Below are 25,345 nucleotides of genomic sequence, written 5' to 3'. Positions count from 1 at the left end.
ATCGCGCAATTAATCAATTACCCATATCATATTATGCTCGCCGCGCTCTTGAGATTGCCTTCCGACTTGTGCCCGACCGTCGCTGTCGCACCGTTTCATAATAGTACCTATACGTTTATTATTATACTGTATGATTATATATAAATACTAGAGAGAAAAAATAAAAATAAATCGAATACCGCGACGGGAGGAAGGTCGCGAGCGCAGCGGCGTCAGAAACGAATTCCGAAAGATCTGTATCGTACATTTTTCCGAACAATTATCGTCGTATGGGTACGTGTGAAATGGTATTTATACGGTCGCGGCTGCGACTTTAATTTCTTCATTCAAACTGAACGCGGTTACTGTAGTATCGTCATTTGAAAACCGACCGTCGTAAATAACGTCTCGTGATTATTGTGTTTCAGAACGGATTCGTGGAGTGCGTCAAGGACCAGTGCCCCGACGAACAGGGCTGCTACATGTTGCAAGACGTTTTCGTGGACACTAAGGAATGCTGCAGACGGTGCAAAGGTACGTCGAGCTTAACGAATCTCAATCGTTTGCGAACCGACTTGTAATGATGGTTTCATTTATTGTATAATTCTTCGTTCTATTCGATCCCAAGGAATCCCTGCACGACGTGTTTTGTAAAATTTTAAATAACTGCAGGTACTCTTTTGGAAAAATTTGACTAAAAACTGCGATTAGCAATGAAACCAGGGACGGACCCAACCTCCCCTCCCTCGACTGATATTACTTACAATATTTCAAATTACTTGATGTCTGATAATTTAATACATTATTATGAGTGTCATTCTGGGGTGCTCAAACTAAGATAGTACTATTTTGATTATTAAGTTGGACAGTGATTCCAATATTTTAATTTTACATTAACAAAAAATTGTGCCCTCTCCCCCAGATCTTTGCTCCGGATCGGTGCCTGAATGGAACATCGTTTCATAAAAGTTGACCAAGTAGAGACTAACAACGCAATATGAATAGTCACACAGGTAGTGGTGTGCAAAGTCGCACAGAGAGTATCAACAAGTTACCAAAACTATATTCATATAGATTCTGATCAAAAGACAATAAAAATAAAAGACAGACGAGTTACCTATTCAAATAATATCTGTAAGTCAATAACTGGTGATATAATAATGGCGAATACGAGATTATTTACCAGACATTAATTCAATAATATTTCTTGACAAAAAATATCAAAATATATTATCACTTAAAATAATTAATACTATAATATGTACCTGACCATAATAATATAGGTTCTTCTACGCTCTACTAATACCTTTTATGTTCAACCTAAAAAATAAAACTACAGTCATTATATATATATATATATATATTATGGACCTATGAATAGAATTGTATGGAATTTAAATTTCACTAAAAACATTGATTTTTTTTTTGATCCACCAAGCAAATTAAAAAATGTTTTAAGTAATGACTTATGATTTTTATTTGTTGTATTTTATGTTTAACACGTTTGTACAAATGCGTTCAATTGGAAAATAGGTGCGATGGTAATATAGTGGATAATATAGTGGATATTATTATTTACATTTCTTACATTAAGTTATGTGTATTTACTCTCTACATTACTATATCCGTACTCGTCGCCCATAAAGTGCGTTATTACTTATTGTAGATTGTCTTCTTCTTTGCAATAAATTATTATTACTTATTATATCTATTGCTACGAATAATCTCAGAGCCTCGCGAATCGCAATTGTAATAATAATAATAATAATAATAATAATAATAATACCGTATCACTTGTCACAGGCTGCGTGCACAAGGGTGTGCCGAGGGACAGTGGCACGGAGTGGACTGATCCGAACGACCCTTGCATGGTGATGTCCTGTAAGGGCGGCGTGGTCACGGAGACCCGAATGCAGTGCATCACACCCTGCCAACAGCCGTTGCCGCCGAAACCTGGGACTTGCTGTCCAACTTGTTCGGGTGAGTGACGACAATACTGACGAAAACAGTCCGTCTCAATGACTGTACATATACAATTACGATGTTATAATGATTATAAAACGATAATAGTGTAATTTTCTACGCATAATGTATCCGTTTGCATTGATTGGCCACGACTTGTCTGCAACGTTATGGCGAACGCCGCCGATATTCCATAAGGCTCTATAGACACTTTAATACTGCGATAACGATAATTGGTGACCATTTTTTTCGGAGGAAGACAGACAATATATTGGTATATATAATATGTGTAATGGGGGCATACTAATTCCTCAAAAAAAAAAAAAATAAATGGCAAATTCGTTGATCAGATTTCCCAAGGATTCTCGCATAACTCCTTATCACTGTCCGTTCGGATTTATATTTTATTCTGTGATTTTATCTTTAATTTGGGGGGAGAGGAGGATGGGGGTGTGTAGAGAATCGAGTCGGGTTAGGTCAACAGGTTGTAATAACCATGTAGGACAGTTTACATGTAGTCGAATTCATTTGAAACCGATCGGCCACAGGCCCCCTCCGAGTTCCGCCACGAAAAACTGTTTCGGATTATGCATTGTTCAACGGGCACATACGTAGATATGTTGTTAATATATAATCGTAGAAGGTACGATATTACACTCCGGAATGGGATCTTTCGTGGCGCATTACAGAAAAACAAACCATTCTTTTGGAAGCTTTGCAGTCACGATAAATCACGACCGGCGCACAAGCGTCCGTCAAGTGACTCGTGGGAAATGAACCCCCATGTTCACGACTTCTCTTCCGCATAATATACGATGCGGTGGGCATTAACTCTGTTCGCCGACGAAAATAAAACAATAACACTCAGGCTATACTCGTACACACACACACACACACACACACATACACACACGCGCATACAAATAATAATAATAATAAAAAACAATGGATGTCGATGGTATGGGTATATAATGTATTATTATTATTATTACTATTATAACGTTTGTGAACGAAAATTGTACAGGTGAGGGGGTAGCGGGCGGGGGGGGGGAGAAGGAGTAGCAGCGTCTAAGGTTAGACACAGAACGCCAAACAGATGAAGAGATGGATGGCAGGACCACCGGCAGCGAACATTGTGCACAACATAAACATGTTAAACGGTCTGCTTTAGTGCTTAGCTACCGGTTATGGTTGGCGTATCGATATCAACTCACATATTATAATAGTAATAATAATAATAATATCTCGTACCTGCCTATGTTATTATCATATTATTATACTATGCGCAGCTCCGAAGGACATTTTATGAACAATTATATCGTCGAATACGATGTTGTGCTGCAGGATTCGATTTTTCCGAAATCATAACGATCACACCTGCCCTGATGATCATATTTCATATATCACATCGAATACACGGTTTGTTGATCGGTCAGCATTGTAAAATGTCGAGAAATCATTACCAGAATACCGGGTCGACGAGAGTGTTGTAATAGGATGTACTTTACAATATAATGTGTTACCGACAAAGTTTCCTAGCATTCATTATAATTGTTGGTCGAATAATCGTTTGATGAATATTATATCTCTTAGTCGCTGGGGGAATATAATACACACTATTATATTAATTAGATGTTTTTTACACGCTAGTTTTCTCGAAACTTCAAAGCAAAAGCGCCGCCCGCTGATATTAATATCTAAATTAGCGTTTCGATGTACACCCGCCATTATAATACATCATAATATTATAATATCATCACGGTACGAATGTATGCGCGGGGCACGATAGGCGAAATCAGTATTATTAAAATACACCAAATATAATAATATGCGCGCCGTATGCATGTGTCTGAAAACATATCTACATAATAATAATAATAATAATAATAATAATAATGTCGAATTAAAAATATTCACAGTACAAGTAAGTGATTCCGCCGCTTATAAGTGAGCGGCCACAGCGAATGAGGAGTAAGAGAGAAATCATTGCGGCACAGAGAGTATATAATATAGCCAAAGGAAACGACTTCTTTTTTTATTATTATTCAGTACCGCTTCGTTGTAGATTGATTAATAAAATATATGTATGTTTTTTTGTTATAACAAACAACAACGCATTGGACTGGAACCTTTAGGCCACGAGTTTTCAACCGATTTAATGAAGCCATATCCGAGTAACTATTTATTGCGGTAATTGGTCGAAAAACAACTCTTGCGAGCACGTTAGACCCTCGAGTCACAGCCCGCGGGGGGCGGCGGCGGAAAAAATGACTTTTTAATATATTATTATTATTATGATATTTTCTACACGCGCGTATATACAATAATATCATAACCAGCCTCGCGGTACCTGCGTTTTCACCGGTAGGTCCGAACGGCAGACAGATACGATGGAATCGTGAGCGCGCGCGTTGCTTTTTCGACCGTGCGTTCATTATTTTGTCATATTCGTCGACGGTGGTACACCCGGACCGGTGCACGTCGGTGCGACGTAGACGTAAAATATTATAATAATATATATAATATATACACATACACGCGTATACAAATACTAGAAGTAGTATATATTGTTTTATACACACACACACGCACACTCAGCTACATCGTATGTATGTGGTATTAATAATAACATCTCGGGTCGTAATTTATTATGGTGCACTACGATGACGACGATCGTCAGAATACCGAATAATAATATTCTTTGTTTTTTTTTTTCCCCCATCTCCTTCGGGTTTTATATATTCGGCTTTATTATGTTATTATGAAGGTATAATATTAGATGTACGACGAGTATTATATTATATACCGAGCGCGTTGTATACCGTATACCCATAACATCGGCTTTACCGACCCGTACCCACATTATAATAATATATATCATGTATTATATTATTATATGATGTGCGACTGTATATACGCGGCGAGGGCGGTGCCCGAGTCGTGCCTATTATTTATTATACTCGTTCGGGTCTAAAACAAATAAAAGATTAAGCGAGCGGGCAGGGGGCACGCTGCACGCGCGCCGGACAAAACGATTGGACGGCGGCGGAGACGTCGCGGCCGTGGGTCCGCTGTGGGGGGGGGGGGTAACCGCGCGTCCGAGCCGGAGATGGGCTAATGGCTGAAGACTGGATGCCACACGCATTGAAAAAATAAAAAAACAATTCACCGAACCTTCGCTGGGTGGCATGGACGATGAGTACTATACGGTTTCCAGTCCGGAAAACAACGCAATGCAATAATTTTAAGACGGAAATTCCGTAAATCTATTACTCGATCCCATGATCTACACGCGACTCACAGTGATATATATAAATACGTACATGCCTATACTGACGACATCGAGAGAACACGTGGTGACGGCCGACGCAGAGGAGCCGACGATGACATTGTTGCGGTACAACAGGTGCCATCAGGTCATGTCGGCGTGACGACGGGGTTAGGCCCGGTTAGAGGGTCTCAAAAATGTTCACGAATATACGCGCAATTTCGACGACTAAAATTTGACTCGTAAAACATTTTTTTTAAATTGCGGAAAGAAGAATATAATTAATCCTTTTCTAAAACAAAATGTTAATCAATCCACCGCATCCAATACAGGCCATTTTAACTGACCTATAATTAATTAATTATCGGACACAAACACGTTAACACGACAAGGAGTGTCTTCGGTTCGACAACACTGGAAATCGCTGAAAACGAATTTTATTTGAAAAAAATATTTGTATGACCTTTAGGTTTAGTCTCGTTATTTTGATCCGGAAAAAGTGGTGGAAAAAAACGTCTCGACCAGTGACCACACTTATCCGAAGTGCTTCTTAGGGCGGGAGATCGGCCATGGTGGTCCGGGTCGTAGAACATTAAAATCCTCAAAACATAATAATCATATTTTGGTCTCCTTTATACTCTTTATTTTCTTCGTTCTTCAATGATTATACCCACAGCCGTTAGTATTTTACGTTTTCAAACACATAATAATATACCATTTTGTGTTTTTACCGGCGACCGATTCCAATTTGTCTGAGCCTACGAGCATGGTTTGTCGGCAAGACATGTGTAGGTACTTTACATCGGTATAGGATGGGTTAGATATCTATTATAGTGCGTGAGTCGACAAGACAGCGGCGGTACGTGTGTCTCTCATTTACGGTTAACTATATATGATTATGTAGTAGTCTCGCCCTTCCCCGTTTCGAATTCTGTTTGATACTATCGTACCGTCGGAAATAATATGTGTACCTTATTGAATTTTTTTATCGATAATACTGTGAAATGACGAACGCTTTCGTCCGTCACTGGGAACAATTTTTCTCAGCCATAACAGGCGCAAGCCAGCTGTAGAACAATACGTCGGAATCGAAAATAGTATAATATTAGATATCTGGTCGTGATTGAAACAATCCGCTCAATATTACATAATATACAATACCGATTTCTAATAAAAAGTACCAGTTTTGCAGCATTTCGGATTGTTTCAGAGCTTTCGCTAAGGACGCTTTTGAACTTTACTATCCAAACTATTTTTGAGCCTATTTGAAAGAAATGCTTGAAAAGTCAATGTGATATCATGTTACTAATACTATTGCATCAGCATGATATTGGAAATATTTTTATATAGTTCTTTAACTAAAAACTCATCTGTCGACGGAACTACAACAATATAAAATTACAATACCCTGTTAGATATAATATAATATTTTCTTGTTTCGTTAGCTTTTGAAAAACATATGACACAGTATTGTAATTTTAATGGTACAAATGTTTTTCGTTTATAGAATTTCGCATGTACATTAGAAAAAGCTCTGTCTTCAATACAATGTTATTGAAATTGCCTATATTAAACCCCTCGAAAAAAACGCCAACGAAACGTCATATTCTGTACCCAATCGCAGTATTGCAGTGTTGTAGTATTGCGTGTGCCTGTTACCTACACTATTCAAACACGCTGCGAAGAAAACGCGAAACGGCGTCGGTTTCTTTGGGGGAAAAAAAAAAAAAATCCGTTATCGATAACCCGAGCGCCGAAGAGGGGGTGGATGTCGGTGGCGGCAGACAGTTAATAATAATAATGATAATAATAATAATAATAATAATATTATAATCTATGCGATTGCGGTAACCGGTTTTGCGTTCCACAGGTTGCCGGGTTATCGGGCAAGAGGTGGCCGCTTGGAAGAACATCAGCCTGTACGACGACCCGTGTCTGACCTGTCACTGCGAGAGATCCGCGGCCGGACCGGTGCTCACCTGTTCGAAAAAGGCGTGCCCTGTGCTCCAGTGTCCGTCCAGCAGCATGCAGATACTGCCGGGAGAATGCTGCCCCAGATGTGTGGGTAAGTGAAATTCGTCGGCCGTTAAGCCCGGCGCTAAACAATATACAATATTGTTATACCGAATTAATTATCATGAAAATCATTGCAACAATAACGACGATAATATCTACATTACAATATTTATAATATTATTGTCATGTCGAAGGAAACACATTATAATTACCATTATACTAACGCTGGTGTTATTATAGTATCGTTTCTCGAATTAGATTCGTAATGACATCGCGGTAAAATATTATTTATTATACTTGGTAAAAATCGGTTATATTATACTATTATTATAGTATAATGGTTTGACGGGCAAAGTTATGGTCCATTCAATAAAATATTAACAAAAACAAAGACCATTTAAATTTTGCTTATCATATTTTACATTAAGTACCTATTTATGAATTATTAATAATTATTATTAAGTATAATATATGTGATAAAATAATTATAAACTAAACAACATAATACAACAAGATAGCAAAAATATATAAAAATCGATTTATAGGGACCATCGTACTATCGAATTTTACATTGTCAATAAACACGTTATAAGTATAGTTTATCGTACATTTATGAACATATTATGGTAATAATATAATGACAGGTCCGTTTGAAATACAAAACATTTTAGCAAAAAGTATGTAGCGAGATTTTGTCGGGACCTAATAATGATAGGTCCGCTTCGAATTTGTATTACAATAGCGGCGGGTTCGCTTAAAAATATGATTACACTATAGACTACGCTGTGTTACGCGTTAATATTATTGGATTTCGTGTTTTCAAAAGTATTGGCAGAAAAAAAAAATACTGCAGACTTCATCCGACGCGACCTTTGTCAGATGAGTCGTGTGCAAAAGCCGTATCAAACATTGAAACCATATCATATCGTCATCGTCGACTATATGTACATGCAATATCGTTATTATTATTATTTGTCATTATAAAATACTGCAGCTATAACATAATAACTGGGCTACGACGACGTACCGGACGGAAACGTCTGACAAACTACGGATATGTTTATTCGTGGTAGTATATATAAAATAATAATACACACAGTGGAAAAACGCCAACCCCGACCGCGTTTCAGTTTTCAGTTTTGACTCTTTCTGGGTAGGCGATGGACGAAGACGGGAGACACGGACGTTTTGTGTTTTTTTTTTGTTTTAGAAATAATACATCGAACCAGTCCGAACGATTCGACAAAATAATATTATATTATACACGACTGGCGTATATATCTGACGGTCGTTACACACACAATTAAATCGCTTATAATAATATCAAATGACCCACACAATAAAAATACGCCGCCAAAATAATGGCCGCCGTCAGAAAATGTTCATACAAGTCTCCGAATTATTTCAATTCATGATGTGTACAATATTATTCTAAATCGTCTTGGACTTTCAAAAGTCTTCCCGAACGAAAAATGTTAACCAAGCGTGTATAATATTATAGTGATGCGTTTGTATTTTTCGTCTAATTTTGAACAATATAATTAAACGTAGCAGACAATATCCATAGTATCTATATTGCCATAAACTATCATAAGGATTCCAGTTTTCGTTGTAAATCATATTATATGATATCATTGCCCATTGATTAAAATTGTCAAACATATTGGACACTCGCAGTTTTGAAATGCGAGCCATAAGTTAATATAAAATATGTTCACCATCAACATACTATTTGTAAATATAACATTTCATTAACAAAACGATTTTATATAAAATATATACTTTCGAATGGTTAACTACTCGTATAATATGTTTGTCATGTGCACTGCCCCCTGTAAGTTTTGAAATAAAAATAAACTAATAAATATTTATTGATTTAAAAACTTAGTCCACACAAACGCATTATATATCGTTTAATAGCTACAATTTATAGCTAATATTAAATATGGCGAATATTTATAACAGAAACGATAATTATTATTAAAAAAAAATATATTGTCGTAAAATCGGTGTGTGTAACCCAAGTGTTAATTAAAAAAAAAAAATCAATGAATTGTATTATAGCTAGAGAGATACATAGCCACATAGGTACTTAAATGACACAAATAATTATATACTTAATTAAAATTTGTGAATATTTCAAACCATGACTACTTGACTGTACATATTAAATTCTGGTTTTTTTCTTATTGACTTGACCACGCTTGAACCTTTATGTGCACGGCTATTATAATATTGTTTAATAACGGTAATGTTGGCTCGTTATACAGGCAAGAGTAGGAAATTGATGGACCCACCGAGAGGAGCCTGTCTGTTGGGCGATAAGATCACGCCGTCGGGCCAGGGGACGCACCCGGACCGGTGCACCGAGTGCACGTGCGCCAACTCGACGGTGATATGCAAGCGGGAGACTTGCCCGCCACTGGACTGTCCCGTGGAGAAACAGACGTTCGCGTCGCACAACCAGTGCTGCCCGCAGTGTCCGAGGACCCTGGACAAGAGCGAAACGTGCATGGAGAACGGAAACATTTACTTGGTGGGTATTCATTATGCAAAGTAGCAAATGAAAAAAAACTCATGACTCTGCAGAGTATGTATAATATCTTTAAAAACATTATACTGCTCTTCAGTGAGACACGTACTTGAGTACGATTCAGTATTATGGGATATCCACTGGCTTTTTGCGACCCTCCAAACCATCAAACGGGTGCAAAGGAAATTCTTGTGCTTTGTAGCTTTTCACTTGAACATAAATCCCCCCCCCCCCCATGACTACACGTCTATTAATAGGTTGCTTGATCTGAGCAGCTTTTCAGGTCACCGCCAAACAGCTAATCCATCATTCCTAGTAAAACTTAGGTTTGGCCATGTCGACCCTCTTTCCCTACTAGCCGAATCAACTTAAAAGACAGTGCCTTCTCGTCAACTAAGAAATACTACTCCCTTCTACATACATCTCTTCACTACTAACTACATAATATCTAATTCTCCCCTTCACCGTCTAATGCGTTTCGCCAATGAGGACCCTCACTTTGACTACTGTGCACTATAAATTAACACTCCGTTTCTATTTGTAACTTAGGATCCTGTAAAATTACTTATACTTACCATGCCTTGTGTTTCATTATCCGTTATCAAATTAAAAAATAAAATAACCCTCGGAAAACCATCAACAAGCACTGGGAGAAAAAAAATTCCAAAATTATCTACGATTCTAACACAAGCTTAGCGAAATTCCTGTAAAAAATAAGATATTACTTAAATTCTCACTACTTTTCAGCATAATATTGTATCCCCACAGTGTTAAGACCATAAAAATTATTACAAGCTAATAATCTCAGATTTTGAAGCCTTGTTAACTAGATATGTATCCATCGTTCGATCCGTTTTAGCAATTGAAAATATATTTATTTTTTTAGAACGGAGACGGCTGGAAAGTGGACGAGTGTAAGTCATGTTTATGCGTCCGCGGCCAAGTGCAGTGTGCCCAAGAGTTGTGTCCACGTATTTCGACGTCATGCCCGGTCAACATGAAGCTGCGAACCGTTCCGGGTTCGTGTTGCCCCCGCTGTGTACCGAGTAAGTTTGTCGCGATATTTTACGGTTATTTGGTCTTAGGAAAAATAATTTAACTTAGTTTGTTTCAATTATCCGATGTCTACAACCGATAATACATAGAACAGAATAATGTACATAATATTGTATACCATAATATGTCTTAATGTTGTTTGTGTTTATCGTTTTCGTTTCAGTGGACGGTGTGTGCACGGTATTTGGCGACCCACATTACAGGACATACGACGGAAAATTCTTTAGCTTCCAAGGACCTTGCAAATATCTGTTGAGTGCGGATTGCGTGGGCCGGACCTTCAGCATTCGGGTGACGAACGATGCGAGGAACACCAAAAATTCAGCGTGGACAAAAACTGTTTCTTTGAGGGTAAATCACTGTTGTAATTATTATGTATTTAATTTAAAACGATGGTGTTTATTGAAAACCTCGTATCGAAAGTGGTTGAGCTAGAAAATAATTGTTATTATATAACTATGTAATTATTTAACACATTTATTTTGTCCTCGTAGACTGGAGGTTTGAAAGTAAACCTTGGCGAGAACAAGCGGATCAAGATCAACGGACAGAGGGTGTCCGTGCCGTACAAGAGGAGCAACGAACTCACCATATCCAACATGAACGATACCGTATTGGTTGAGACCAGGATTGGTGTGTCTATCGTTTGGGATGGACGAGGATTTTTGGAAGTGTCCGTACCTTCTAGGTACAAAGGTGAGGAAATTTGTCAAAACGAGAATAATAAATAAAATGACAATGACATCGGTTTCCAAATATTATATTAATTCAAAGACGGCTCTCTCTTCGAGTGATCACGCTTGCCACTGTTTGAGAACCACTGAATAACTTTATATAATGTTTTCGAGAAAATCCTTTTACTTACAAACTATGCATTTTTCGGTATTCTCAGGTAGTTTGTGCGGACTGTGTGGAAATTTCAACTCTGTGCCTAGAGACGACATGACCACTAAGGACGGCCAAGTAGTGGTGGAGCCCCAAGTGTTTGGATCATCTTGGCGAGTGGGTGGTAAGAACGCGTGCAGCCGGCCGTTGAAACCCGCTTTTGTGCAGCATACGACACAGTGTTCCAAGAAGGGGCCCCGAATTCGAGAACGAATGTGCAAGCCACTACGACAACGAATGTTTGCCGCTTGCCACAAAAAGCTCAATCCGGTCAACTTTTTCAGGTTAGTTCATTGCGTTTGTTTAACTAGTACCAGACATTTTGTTAGACGTTTTCACTTAATGCTCCCACCGCATCCACTTAATCATTATCGGGTATATTGCTGTAATATATGTATTGCACCCTGCAAGATCTTAACTGCGGAGTTGGGGCTAGGGGTCCAGGCCCCTCTCCTAAGTGCTTAAATGAATATATTATATATATTGAACAAGAAGTTTTTATGTTTTTAAAAACGATAAGTGTCGTGTATCCACGATGGACCCTCCCTTAATTTTTCCAGTAACCACCCTTGTGTCGCCTGTAAACTAAACCGCGGAAAACGCATTTTCTCTCATTTTACAGGTCCTGTCTGATGGACATGTGCGAGTGTCCCACCGGCCGGAAGTGTTATTGCGAGGCGATGACAGCGTACGCGCACAACTGTCGCCGCCTTGGTGTGTCGCTACCGGACTGGAGGACCATGACCGGATGCCACACATACTGACCCGCGTCCTCTCATCCATCCCGTGCAGTAGACTCCGCTTGTTTGTTGTTGCTAGTCATTGTTTTTTTACACCTTCAACTTTGCGGTGGTCGCCGCGCGTTTACCTGACCGACGGGTTGAAATGGTTAGTATATTAAACTGTGATTACCTATATATTTTATTGGAAGCCGATCAACGTTATGATATAAAATGTATTGCGTTCGATCGTGGTAGAGGATTAGTCGAAACGGGAGGCAAGCCTATTGTTGTCGAAGAAAGCAATTGATTCGAGTTAAATCACTTAAATCAGGACCTGACAGCCGATACCAAAAGTTCACACGTTTAAAAGTTAACAATAAATTAATTTAACATTTTTAAGTTCATAGGAAAACCATTTTTTTGCCCAACTTTTTTTAATTTGAAATCAAAAGTTTGGTACTAAAATCTGTAAACTATAATGGACAAAAAAAAAAATAATGCTACACCATACTTTTCATTTAGACGTACCATAAATAATTTAAAATGATCTTGGAAATAATATTGTTACTGCGCGGTTGTTCATAAATAATATATTATAATCGCGCGTATAGAGTAATTTTGTTAAACTGTTCGTTTCAATAAAAGTGCACACAGCTTATGATAACTGTTGGAGACGTCAAACTCGATAAAACTTTAAAATGTGTAATGCAGCATATTACGGTTGAAACAATTGAAAGAAAGACAATTTTGAGTTGTCAATAAAATAACAATTTCAACCATTTAAGACCCGCCCAAAAACAAGCAACGAATTGAGTTTAAAAGTTTGATAAAAAATTGACCTAACAAATAATAATATTCGCAATCGTTACTGTGACACTATACCCACGTCATTCCAGATTATAAATGACCGTGTTTTTTAATAATAAAAAGTGTAGAGAAAAAAATGCTTGTCGAGCCAGCCGATCGCGTCGTGCATATATTAGATTAGAATCAAAACGAATTAGTCGGTGTTTACAACACGAAAAAATCCTTATTTTACAACCGCCTGGCAGGTAGTCGTTGCATTAAATTATGCGCACAGTTATAAGTTATAACTCATGACCCGCCGCCGTACCGGAGCCGACTAAACCATCATAGAACACCAACACAATAATCGTGGAAAATATGCACGCAAATCGACGTCGAAGCGTCCAAAGCGTCTCAACGACGATATCAAAACAAATAATAATAATAATAATAATAATAATAATAATAATGTATACAATTTGTACATACATTAAAATAACTCTATTGTAATGTAATAACAGCTGCGGCGTTCAGCCACTTGCATGCCTAATAATAGTATACCCTGTGCGCGTGTCGCAGGAACCACCTGTGTAATATACGGGAGAGCATTAACATTTTTTCAAACATCTTAATAATAATAATAATAATANAGTATACCCTGTGCGCGTGTCGCAGGAACCACCTGTGTAATATACGGGAGAGCATTAACATTTTTTCAAACATCTTAATAATAATAATAATAATATAATTAACAGAGCGATATACCGAGAATGAGATGTTATGTAAATTATATCGTATTTTCCAACCGATCGAAAGCAACGTACACACACGACCTTAATAAATCATCCGATAATCGCGTGTATCCAGGGGCTGGGAACTGTTGTACACATTTTGGTGTCCCTTAATATGCGCGGCGTCCGCCGGGACGAAACGATATTTTTTTTTCTCCGAGACATCGTCGGTCGTGGGCACATAAATCTCCTCGCATTTTCAGAGATACACAGATCTGATAAACGATAATAATATTAGTTATTACGTGATCAAACATCAAAGAATTTCACTGAATAAACATAATATCGTATTATGGTTACCCGTGCACGGCGCATAATGACGTTGGGTATCTTAAATCATCATCTGGCCAGGTAGGTACTTATGTTATTATATAATAATAATTTCACTGTTTACGTCTGAATTCGAATACACCGTACGCGCGTGTACCAATTATAATGCAACGCGCGTGATGCCATTATTCGATAACGTTTTAAATTAATTTATAAAAGTAGGTATTTTTTGATTATCAATTTGACGGTTTCGTTTTAAATAGAATAATAATCATTGTGATTATTACTGCACTATCGGCTGGTTTCAGACTAATTTTATTGTTTTCGCTGCGCGTCTTATCTGTTTACATTGATCTCGGAGACTAATAGACTAATAGAATAATACTAATGATACCGCCGAACGAATGAAAACAATTCTTCGGCTAATTACCATCGCGATCGACGCGCGTGGTTGTCCGCGGTTAATCATTTTAATCAAGCGAAATCATGAGAATATATTTTTTAGCTGACCCACTCGTTACCAGCAGCTGCCTGCTGCGGAGCGTAATAGATCGCTGACGTACAGCTTTCGACAAATCGTACAGAATTCGTACACAGCTCAATAAAAGGATGTGTACCTGCGTCGATTAATGTGTCATTATTATTATCATAATGGTCGCTTAGTCTCGGGTTTCGGTTTATCTTATATCGAATCGAATGAATTCAACCCGAACAGGGCCTCTGGCATTTCAATAATTTGATATTAGCATTCTCGGTATACATTTGCATGTTTTCGGCAACGGTGCGAATCAAGTTCAAAATTACCAACAAAGAAAAACGTGTAAGGTGGCTATAAAGCGTGTTTAACTGTTCATTTTTTTGTTTTTTTTTTCTGATCTCATTCGAGAGCAGTCAAAAATGAACTGATCCTCAGGAACATTTTATGGGCTGTGCCGAAATATAAAAATGTAAACAGTTATCACAATAATAATATCATCGCGTTGTGACCTATCGTATTACGATCCGATTGCCCAATAGCGAATTAAAATATTTTATTGATGTTGTTTCAGATCGTGACTGACCGTTTCCACTTCACCGTCGACCGACTAAACAGTATTTTACTTGAGCAGCCGAATTTTGTTCTTATTGCAAATTTATTATATAAAATTAAATAAAATGAAAAAAATAGTAATATAGGTAATAATAGTAACGATTGACTTAATTTTTAAGTGGCTACATGTACAACAAACTCTGACCCGGCGACTCTACCGTTTGCCGGATGGTCGTCGCACGCAACAATAATTATTTACACTTATTTTACCATAACAATGTCAATGGTTTTATTTATTTACATTTAATCAGTTCGGTTGTGTACGATCGCGACTGCTCACCCGACCGAGGTCGGCCGATGTCTTAAAAAACCTAAACGCCGGCGTTTACACTGTAATTAATTATATGATATACATACCGCGATTGTTCGATTTAAGTATACCACAAAACAGATTACAGAGTAATGTTATTGTTCATATATTTCGATATTGGCCTACGATCATTTATTTGTAGTGTGTTTTCGTGTAAACGCGAATTTTGACGATATTTTTTCTCCTCATTCGTGATAATATATATATTATTATTATTATTATTATTATATTATATTGTAGTAGCTACCATAATGTAAGCGGCTTATATATTTAGCATGACTTAGTGACAGAGAGAACAACGTTCTTTTATACATTCGGGTTGTCGTATAATATATAATATTATGTTATTAATTTTTTTAGTTAATAATATTGTTAATAAATGTTTTTTAGTAGAGCGCTTAAAATATCAAATTGTTTAATAATTATTGTAATTTATTTTTCGAAGAAAACACAAATTCAACCTAGGATATTATTGTAATTATAGATAATAGTTATTAAAATCAATATATTATATTATATTATTATATAGGTAAAAAGGTTCATATTATATTACTATGCTATAGAATTATCATAATGAAAAAGTATTTTAACTACGTTAAGCGAAATATTGTAAAATAATATTTGTCAAATTTATGTTCCTACTTTTATGTTTTTTTTTTCACTTATTTATTTTTTCTAGAAAAAAAAACTTTATACTTTCTTTTGTGTAATAAAAAAAAATTTAAAAAAAATGTAAATACATATTATTATTATTGTATACTTTCATATTATTCTCGTATATATATATATATTATATACAATACAATATATATAATATATGTGCGACTGTGTGAGTGTGTGTAATAAATATCACTGGTTGTATAATAATTGTTATGAAACAAATACCGGACTCCGCCCGGGTGGTTAAATATTATTGTCTTAACAGAAAATGTATTTAAAAACACGAACAGATGGCGCCACGGGTGTGTTATTTCTATGTTATATTATTTCACTTTACCACGGGGGTAGGTGTTTGGGGTCGGTCGTATACTACAATAGTCTTGATAGAATAATTTTGGAGAGCACTCCAGACGACAGCTGGGGGAAAAAACACTTTTTGATTTGTTTATACATATAGGTACGACTGAAGACGAGTGTAATAAAATATGATGCACATATAATATACACAGGCGTTTTTTGGTTTTTATAATAACTGCGTGTCGTGCGAGAGCAAAACACAAACGCACAAGGCACGCGTCTATATATTTTTATATTTTAAACAAATTTTTAACAAAAATAACAGTATATTATCGTAGTGACGCTATAGGAAAATCCAAAAAAATCTATTTTTTAAAACGTATTCGGCCCGGCCAAAAAGTGCTCGGGACCAGAACGGTATGATAATAATACTATCTTAACATAATGTAATAATATAAATATCGTTGTGATGACTGCAGTCGACCGGCGCGGCGAGGCGGCGGGACGCTCGACTTGATCGCTCCTCCCGGAAACGTTTTTGAGATCCGAAAACCATCGATTTTGTTTCCGGAAGTTTGATCGCGGATATAGTAGTGCGCCCGCCATCCGCCGTCCGCGTACGGCGTCGTATGATGTTAATAACAAATATGATAACGATAATAATCTTAATATTACACGTTGTACAGCGGTGACAATTATAATATCAAAACATTATTATGGGCACGCGCATGCGCGATAACGCGATAATAATAATAATAATATTACGATATGCAGACAGACAGGCGTCCGGAGACAAACATCACATTATTTTGTTATGTATGTATGATGTATATAAATTATTATATAGGTACGAAGAAGAGAGAGATAGATAGAGAGAGAGAGAGAGAGAGTGAGATATAAAAAAAAAACATACAACAACAACACTTAACAATAGTATCATACAATATGACTAGGTACATAGAAAATGATTTGTAAGAAAAAAATTGTGCTACAGCTGAAACAATTCGTTTTACTCACGATATGAAAATAATATTATGATATATAATATCGATATGTATACAGTAAAAATGTCCTAAAAGTGCCACTATAGAAGGTACTCGAGCCCACTCACGGCACAAAATCTGACCGTGTATAGGCAGTCGCAAGATTTAAGTATCACCGGACGAGAAGAGCCTGCGGAACGGATTATTACTTTTGGGTTTTGCTATAGTCATAATAATATATTATCATTTCCACGAACACTGGACAATCGACTGCAGTATTTCGAATTCGGGGGGGGGGGGGGGAGACTTAAGTTCAAACTTAGAAGTGCCTATTTTTTTTTTTTTTTTGTCATATTTTCATAAAATATTTTATTTGCCTTGTCGAAAACTCAAGACGATTTCGGAGGGTAACTCAAAGTAAACAATAAATACTATTGACTTGTTTGATAGTTTAAAATGTTGTAAAAAATCTACAAACTGGAATTAAAAAATAAAATACGTTTTAATAACTGTTTTCTCGGTACACAATAAATTTACTTTAGAGATCAGATAGGTCTCCAAAGCTTAAAAATATAATCAGTATACGCGTTGAAAATGTTTAGGCGTATAGAAAATATAGAAATTCAACGACTTAATAACGACGGCTTAATAAGTAAGTGAACATTTAAACGGTTGGTTATCGTGTCGTTGTTTAGAGAAGTGTAAAGAGTAATTTAAATTTAGTGTAGTGAATTTTTCTCGAAACTAAAATAGTAGTAGTTTTGTTTGGTATTGAAAAAATAACTGTAGTACCTTCATTCGAAAAATAATAAAAATAAACAAGAGTATGAATAGTTAATTTTTGGATTATAGGGCTATAGGGCCAGATGCGGCCCTCGGGTAGTAATTTTTGAGACTTCTGGTGTGATTATATTTTGTAATTTTGGGTATTTTTGATTATTGTGTCGAATACTATTATATTAATATAAATCCTACGTTTATTATCTATAATATTATTTAAACTAACTGTATAGAATCGATTCAAATGCTAAATTATGTGAAAACTCTCACCGTTTGGTCATGGGTTCCGGACAACTGCAATATTATAAATTACTGTTTTTAGTTTTTACATACGATTTGGCGTTACCATGATCGCATGGATTCGGAGTGTATAGAAGTGCATATTATCATAAAAAGTTGAATGGGTTGAGTCATGGATACTGTATTATATTATAGTCACACGCTGTAATCTATATAATAGAGTGTTTTATTTCAATAAACGTCACTTTTTTAGTTTTAAATTTCTTTGATTATATTATTGTGGTCGAATTATTCATCGGGACGATTACATTAGTCAGCTGTCCAGTAGTCATTTAATGATAGCATTCGTAATAATGTGGATATAGGTAGGTTTTGACATTGGTATACTACGCTCCCCGACCCACCTGTGGTACCACAATACTGTGATTCTAAGAAATTTTTCTATAAAACAATCGACTTATTAACAATAAACTATTTTACAATAGTATAGTAAAAAACAAAAATACATCAAATACAAGTACAATATTATTAAGTTATATAATAGTAAACGCTACCTAATCAAAATGATATGTATTTGTTTAGTAGACATTGTTTTTCAGTCCAAATCGCTTTCGCGGTATTGGTACAGTACATGATATGTATATGGTACAATATAATATTAATATTATGATATGATATGTATACGTGGTACAATGCACGGGCAACGAGACATTATACAGATAAGGTCACGTGTCGCTAGGATTTCTGTGTGACAGCGACGTAGCTTAAGACGCAATCGCGTTGCTAGTATAGACAAATCATTTACAATTTTTTTTTTTTTTTCAAATACATACAAGACGTCAGTACAGTAGTTCATAACATAACAATAAACACGATTGACTTGTCAATGTAACGTAAAGCCGAAACAACGGACGAAAAAGCGACACACAAATCCTTTCGACTCCTTTCGTCCCCGTGCTCCTTATTACGACGACAATATACAAAATAGTAAATACGATTTATAATAGTTTTCTCTCGATGACAGTGTTATAATAATAATCATGCTACGTTGCAAACATTGATATGTTTCAAGTTACTTAAAATATAATATTATAAACGACTTATAAAATACACGAAAAAAGTCTATAGTTGATATGATCGTTGTTTTTTTTGTAAAAAAAAAAAATGAACAATAATAATAATAATAATAATAACCGTAACGAACAAAATACATATATAAATATATACTATAACATTACACAGTACTTTTCCTATATATTATAACAATGATATGTATAAGTAAATTAATTAATCAACCATCTGAAAAGAAAGTCATTATTGCTCGTCGAAAATTTGAAATATTATGTAAAAGTAGTAGGTAAGTAATAATAATGCAGTATATGATAATAATATAGTTATGCCCCTTCGCCCCCTCGGGACTACCACCGAGTAGATTTAACTCCGATCACTATAATATCGGCAAAGGCCAGAGGAGCACGTGAGGAGCATGCATATATATATATTTATTTTTTCTTTCATACATTTGTACTATTTAGAACGCAATGAGGTACGTAATCATTTTCTATTGTTATTATTTTCTTTTCGCCCCGACTGCAATCAATCAACTCGGCAAAGGAGATAATGATTAAACTCCTACGTGGTCATGTCGTAACCGGGGATGTTTGACCACGAAACAACTTCGACGGTCTTTGAACGACACTATATATAATAATTATATTCAACAATAACATAAACGTTGTAAGTCTGATCTCTCCGCAGACCGTTTCCAGCAGTCGCGCTTTGGCGAAAATTATTATATTATCGGCTGTACACACAATATTGTATTATTAAGACATGTTCGATTTGTTTCGAGGGCCTGCCACTGCAATCATCGAGTTCGTGAGAGTAGTAGAGTAGGTAGTGCGACAATAGGCGGGAACAGTAATCGGTGTCAATCGTAAATCGGTCGTGCAAAATAAAATAACAATAATGAAAATAGTGATAGTGTCGAGACATATTTTCACTACAATAGGAGCGTAACATATTATTGTTATCAACGAAAAATTATTTTAAAAAAAACGCGTGAAAAGATAACAAACTAATCTTACGCGTAGGTGTATACGAGAGAATACTTGTGTTTTGATTTAGTATACACAATATAATTCGATAAGTCGGTCGATTTTGTCCAATGCTGCAGAGTCAGTGAAAGAGAGAGAGAGAGAGAGAGAGAGCGACGGAAGTGTAAAAAAATAAAAATAAAACACTAATTTGAAATATATTATCATGTGCGTTATTGACTTCAGTGAGATCGCGTCCACTAATTGTGTGGGCAGTAATGGAACGACGGCTCACAGCTGTAGACTCAAACGAAAGGCGACGAGGAAATCTTTCAGACTGCAATGCCGAAAACGGGCGATTTCGAGGGCGATCGAGCACCATGTAATAATATGTTGTTTGAATTTTTTCAAGTGCTCGAACGACACAATATCCCTCGATGGAGAAGAAAAATTGTCATAAAATGCAGTCATTTTATCCACGGCACGGCGGAATGAATGACGCTCAAAAAATAAAAATTGCATACGTTTAAAATGAAGAAAAAACATTTGGTCATACTTAAATAGCAGTATAATTGTGTGGTTAATGTAGAGAAAAGGTTAAAAAAAAATCAACGTGATTAAGACAGGTCGGGAGCCATTAGATCAGAATTTGAATCTCAACTAGATTTTGTTGACTGCCAACAATATTATTTTAAAATTGTGTTCTCTATTGTCTTGGTTATATATTATAATATTGGAATACATTTTTTACATTTAAATGTGTCCTAGAAACAATAGTAAAAATAAAGTGCAGAATCTGAAAATAATAAATCGAATGACAAAAAAACCGATAAACGAGAACCAACATTGGGTATAGTTCAATAACAGTTTAATATAGGCGAGGCTCAAACTTGGTTCTCACGGTGGTGTAAAAAAATTCACCGAGAACCAAATTTGGGTCTCATATCATGGCAACATTGGAAAACGCCGTGAAAACCCACATGGCTCTCAACCTGTTAGTTTTGTTTAAAACTCTGCGTAGTCGCGTGTACAGAAGGTACATACTTCAAATTATGCTACACGTTAAGAAGTTATGTTCCAAAACCAAATGGTTCGTGTCTTCAAAAAATTCGTCGCTTATAACAATATAAAAAAAAAAAAAAATAAGTAAAATTATCAGTACGTGTTATCGAAATTTTCTCTGTCCAATTATAGAGACTCGTCTCGTAAACATTGTACGGTGCAGCAGTTTTGAAGGAAAACGATGGGGATCCACCCCCACACACACACACACCATCACCCCCTTCCTCTTCCTCGTTCGCCGTTCCTCGCCTTCGGTATAATATATATATATATATGCATGCACAGTATGAGCATGGCAGTGTTCAAACGTTTCGTTTCATGTGGTATTATGAGAAGAACAAATCGAGCGACACACTTCAAGTCTCGTCCAGAAAGCGAAGCGCTATGGTCGCGATCAGTACATAATTATTATATTGTGACGTTATAGTAATATTTATAATGTTATATATGTATATAATATATATATAGTATCCCTGTATACAAAACTCCAAAAGAACGAAAAACATTTATTTTTTTTTTGAAACGATGTCGCCGCGACACCCGCACTCGTCCCCCCCACTGGCTCGACAACAGAGCCGTTCGCTACTTCTCCGGCCACCCGAAGTCTTGGCCCAGAACGTCGTACAGCTTCTGGTTGTGCTGGCCGAAGTGTTCCCGGAGCTTGGCCACGACCGAAGGCCGGACGTCCGGGTGCTTCCGGCCCTTGGTCTCCTTCAGGCACTTGTCCACGGGCCCGTACCGCAGGCAGTAGAACCCCTTGGTCCGGTTGAAATAGAAGTTGTCGGCGCCGATCCTGTGCTCGAGGCCCAGGAACGTCTCGATGCGGTTCAGCTCGGACACGGGGTTGGTGATGAGTCGGTCGCCGTTGACCACGAACAGCTGGTCCCTGGGGAACACGTCTAGCCACCGGTAAACGTGGTTGTGGTAAGTGGACACGGACACCGGCCGGTAGTTGGTGTTTACCGTGCCGTCCGGCTTCACCACCAGCTGCTCGAACGACCTACTGCTGCGGTTCGCCAACGGGTTGCTGTGCAACTGCGTATAATCCGATATGGCCCTGATCACGGGGTCCCTGAGGATGAGGAGTAGCTTGATGCTCGAGTTCATCGCCTTGATGCGTTCTGGTACCTGTAAACGAGACGTCCAGAGTATAATAACGTTCGTATTATGTAATATTAGTGTACATAAAATAATCCTATATTATATGAAATTATATTATATTTTTAGGTGCTATACTATGCTCATGGTCGTGTGATCCGTTTAAGTGGCAACACGCCTTAACTAATATACTTTGTCAATACCTAATAATTTTTGTTAAGTTTTCACGGATTTCGAAACTGCAATATTAGACCGATTGGTTTTAATTATTTAAATAAATATTTCTTACGATTTTTTAATTTCTTAATATTAAAATTATTACCCAAAATGTTTCTGCTTTCATTTCTCTAAACCGAAAAGCATAATACTTGATACAGTTAATTTCCACACCTTTTAACTTTAAATGATTATAATTATAAAAAAAAGCTACTGGTTCGATATTCGATTAATATTTTTCAAATTACTATATTTTTATATAAATCATGCAAACTCTACTTCCTAAAATAAAATGTAAATTATATTGGTTATTATGGAAAAAAAAATGTTAACTATAAATTAATACTTGGTTAACATAATAGGTAAATAGCAAATTATAAGACTATGCTGCAAGAAATGTATTGTTATAAATTTATAATAAATACTTCAAACTGTACAAACATATTATTTTGAAACCACGAAAACTGACTAAGAGATTTAGAATAGACAATTAAATGGACCACTCCGTAAAGGTAAATACATTTTACCACTTGTTGTTGTTATATGTTATGTTTATTATTATTATGTAAAACGACCTGATTCGTGAAATAGTCATGTCTTTGTATGTTTTATCAAACGAGCACTCACCATATTAAGTTTTTCACGGTTTGTGAATTGCAAGACTGCATGGTGCAATAGAGTACCTACCTACACTGCTGCACAGCTTACTGTGCTAAATATTTAAATGTGTAAAACAAAATATTCAAATGACAAGCTTTTTCATAAATCAATAAGTATTTTATGAAACTTGATAAAATATTTTAAAATACTACGAGTTAAAATTAAATATATTTCAAATAGTTTGTTTTATAACTATACATTTTCATAATATATTTTATTACTTGATGATAAGGAAATGATTTGTTAAAATATTGTCAAGTTAGTGCTATTAATAGGTACGACAAAACTGACGTGACGAAAATATACGCACAATTCAACAATATTAACGTATTGAGACAGTAGAAAATATTTTCTTACCTCCGCTTAAACAACAGTACTGAAATTAAATTGTATTTAAAAAGACTAGATACTATTTATGTCCATTAAAATGATTAATTAAAAATGTTTTCAATTCAAATTTATATTTTGAAACTTATTAAATATGCTGAAGTCACACTCGGATGTGTTGTCTCCGTAACGCACCGGATGGCACATTTTACGTTCATAATAACCCGTTAAATTCGGTTATTTTTTTTTATATTGGAGCAAAATTATCTAGTCAATTAATTATGACGTAAGAAAAATTTCTAGGGCCCAGAGTAGGGGTTTTTGATGTTTCGATTTTAAAGCAGGTTATGAACGTTTTAAAAATGTACCTACTATAATTCGAGACAGGCAGCTAGACGGTGGCCATCGAGATTATTATTTTTTAGTACAATTTATTGGAATTTTGTTTTTGTTTTTTTGTTTTGTTTATTGCACTATCATAGAACAGCGAAGTACTCGAAAAATTCAAATCTAAAACATTGGATATTCCGCTGTTCAGTTTGGTAGGCATACGCTGTGCAGCAGTTATAACAACAAGGGCTTTACAGAGTGCTGAGACTTTCAAAGCATAATAATAATAGCAGTGAGGGTATACCAGAGATTACCACTTGATGTGCTCAAGAGTAGTTTCTTGGTAACATCGGCCGGAAACATACGCATTCGCGTACCTATATCCTATAGAATACATTACGTTCCTGAAAGGATCCACTAAACGCATGCGGCGCTACAACGCCAATATCAAAGATATCGTGTTTCAACGTTGGCGTGAAATGCGTTTTGTGATTTTTTTTCTCTCGATAGGTGTAATACTATTACACTACAACGTAGCAAAAATCCGAACAGTGAAAATAATTCCACCGAGATAGGTACAACAACGCTTCAGCGAGTGTTCGTTTAATCAACAAAACATTATTACCGTTACTATTATCATTAGCGCAGGAATCATAATATAATCGTAACGATATTAATAATATTATAATATGTAATGCATTACTACGCAGTTTTGAGGGAATCAACTTTTGTTTGCGCTCATATTATACCATTGTCTTAGTCGAAATAATAATAACATCGTGTTGTGTGCCTGCGCACAACACACGCTGCAGCACACGTCTCACGAAGATTTACGATTTCGATGTGCAAACACTACTACTCTATTAACAGCCGCCACTTTAAATTAGTACGAATCCTCGAGGGACATCCTGTATGATTATGATGATGATGATGAGCGTGCGTTTAATTATTGAACGGTCGTATGCGAATAAAACCGTCGTTATTGATA

At 36.2% G+C, this 25,345-nt stretch overlaps 2 protein-coding genes across 2 annotated transcripts in view; one reads left to right on the top strand and one right to left on the bottom strand.

Moving 5' to 3' along the window:
* The window catches only part of LOC111034370 (BMP-binding endothelial regulator protein), a 78,687-nt gene extending 63,340 nt beyond the window's left edge, over nt 1–15,347 (top strand). Inside the window, exons 4-13 of the mRNA XM_022315559.1 lie at nt 408–513; nt 1,783–1,959; nt 7,080–7,274; nt 9,496–9,761; nt 10,645–10,804; nt 10,978–11,165; nt 11,309–11,510; nt 11,707–11,983; nt 12,322–12,587; nt 15,318–15,347. Of these exons, the coding sequence (XP_022171251.1) occupies nt 408–513; nt 1,783–1,959; nt 7,080–7,274; nt 9,496–9,761; nt 10,645–10,804; nt 10,978–11,165; nt 11,309–11,510; nt 11,707–11,983; nt 12,322–12,463 (1,713 nt within the window). The 3' untranslated portion in view covers nt 12,464–12,587; nt 15,318–15,347. The remainder of the gene's footprint in view (nt 1–407; nt 514–1,782; nt 1,960–7,079; nt 7,275–9,495; nt 9,762–10,644; nt 10,805–10,977; nt 11,166–11,308; nt 11,511–11,706; nt 11,984–12,321; nt 12,588–15,317) is intronic.
* Nucleotides 15,348–17,940: 2,593 nt separating this feature from the next.
* The window catches only part of LOC111034388 (heparan sulfate glucosamine 3-O-sulfotransferase 5-like), a 45,594-nt gene continuing 38,189 nt past the window's right edge, over nt 17,941–25,345 (bottom strand). The window contains exon 4 of the mRNA XM_022315602.1: nt 17,941–22,854. Within this exon, the coding sequence (XP_022171294.1) occupies nt 22,309–22,854 (546 nt within the window). The 3' untranslated portion in view covers nt 17,941–22,308. The remainder of the gene's footprint in view (nt 22,855–25,345) is intronic.

The sequence above is a fragment of the Myzus persicae genome, unplaced genomic scaffold (genome assembly GCF_001856785.1).
Source record: "Myzus persicae strain clone G006 unplaced genomic scaffold, MPER_G0061.0, whole genome shotgun sequence".
Lineage (NCBI taxonomy): Eukaryota > Metazoa > Arthropoda > Insecta > Hemiptera > Aphididae > Myzus > Myzus persicae.
This window is presented reverse-complemented; position numbering and strand designations above follow the sequence as displayed.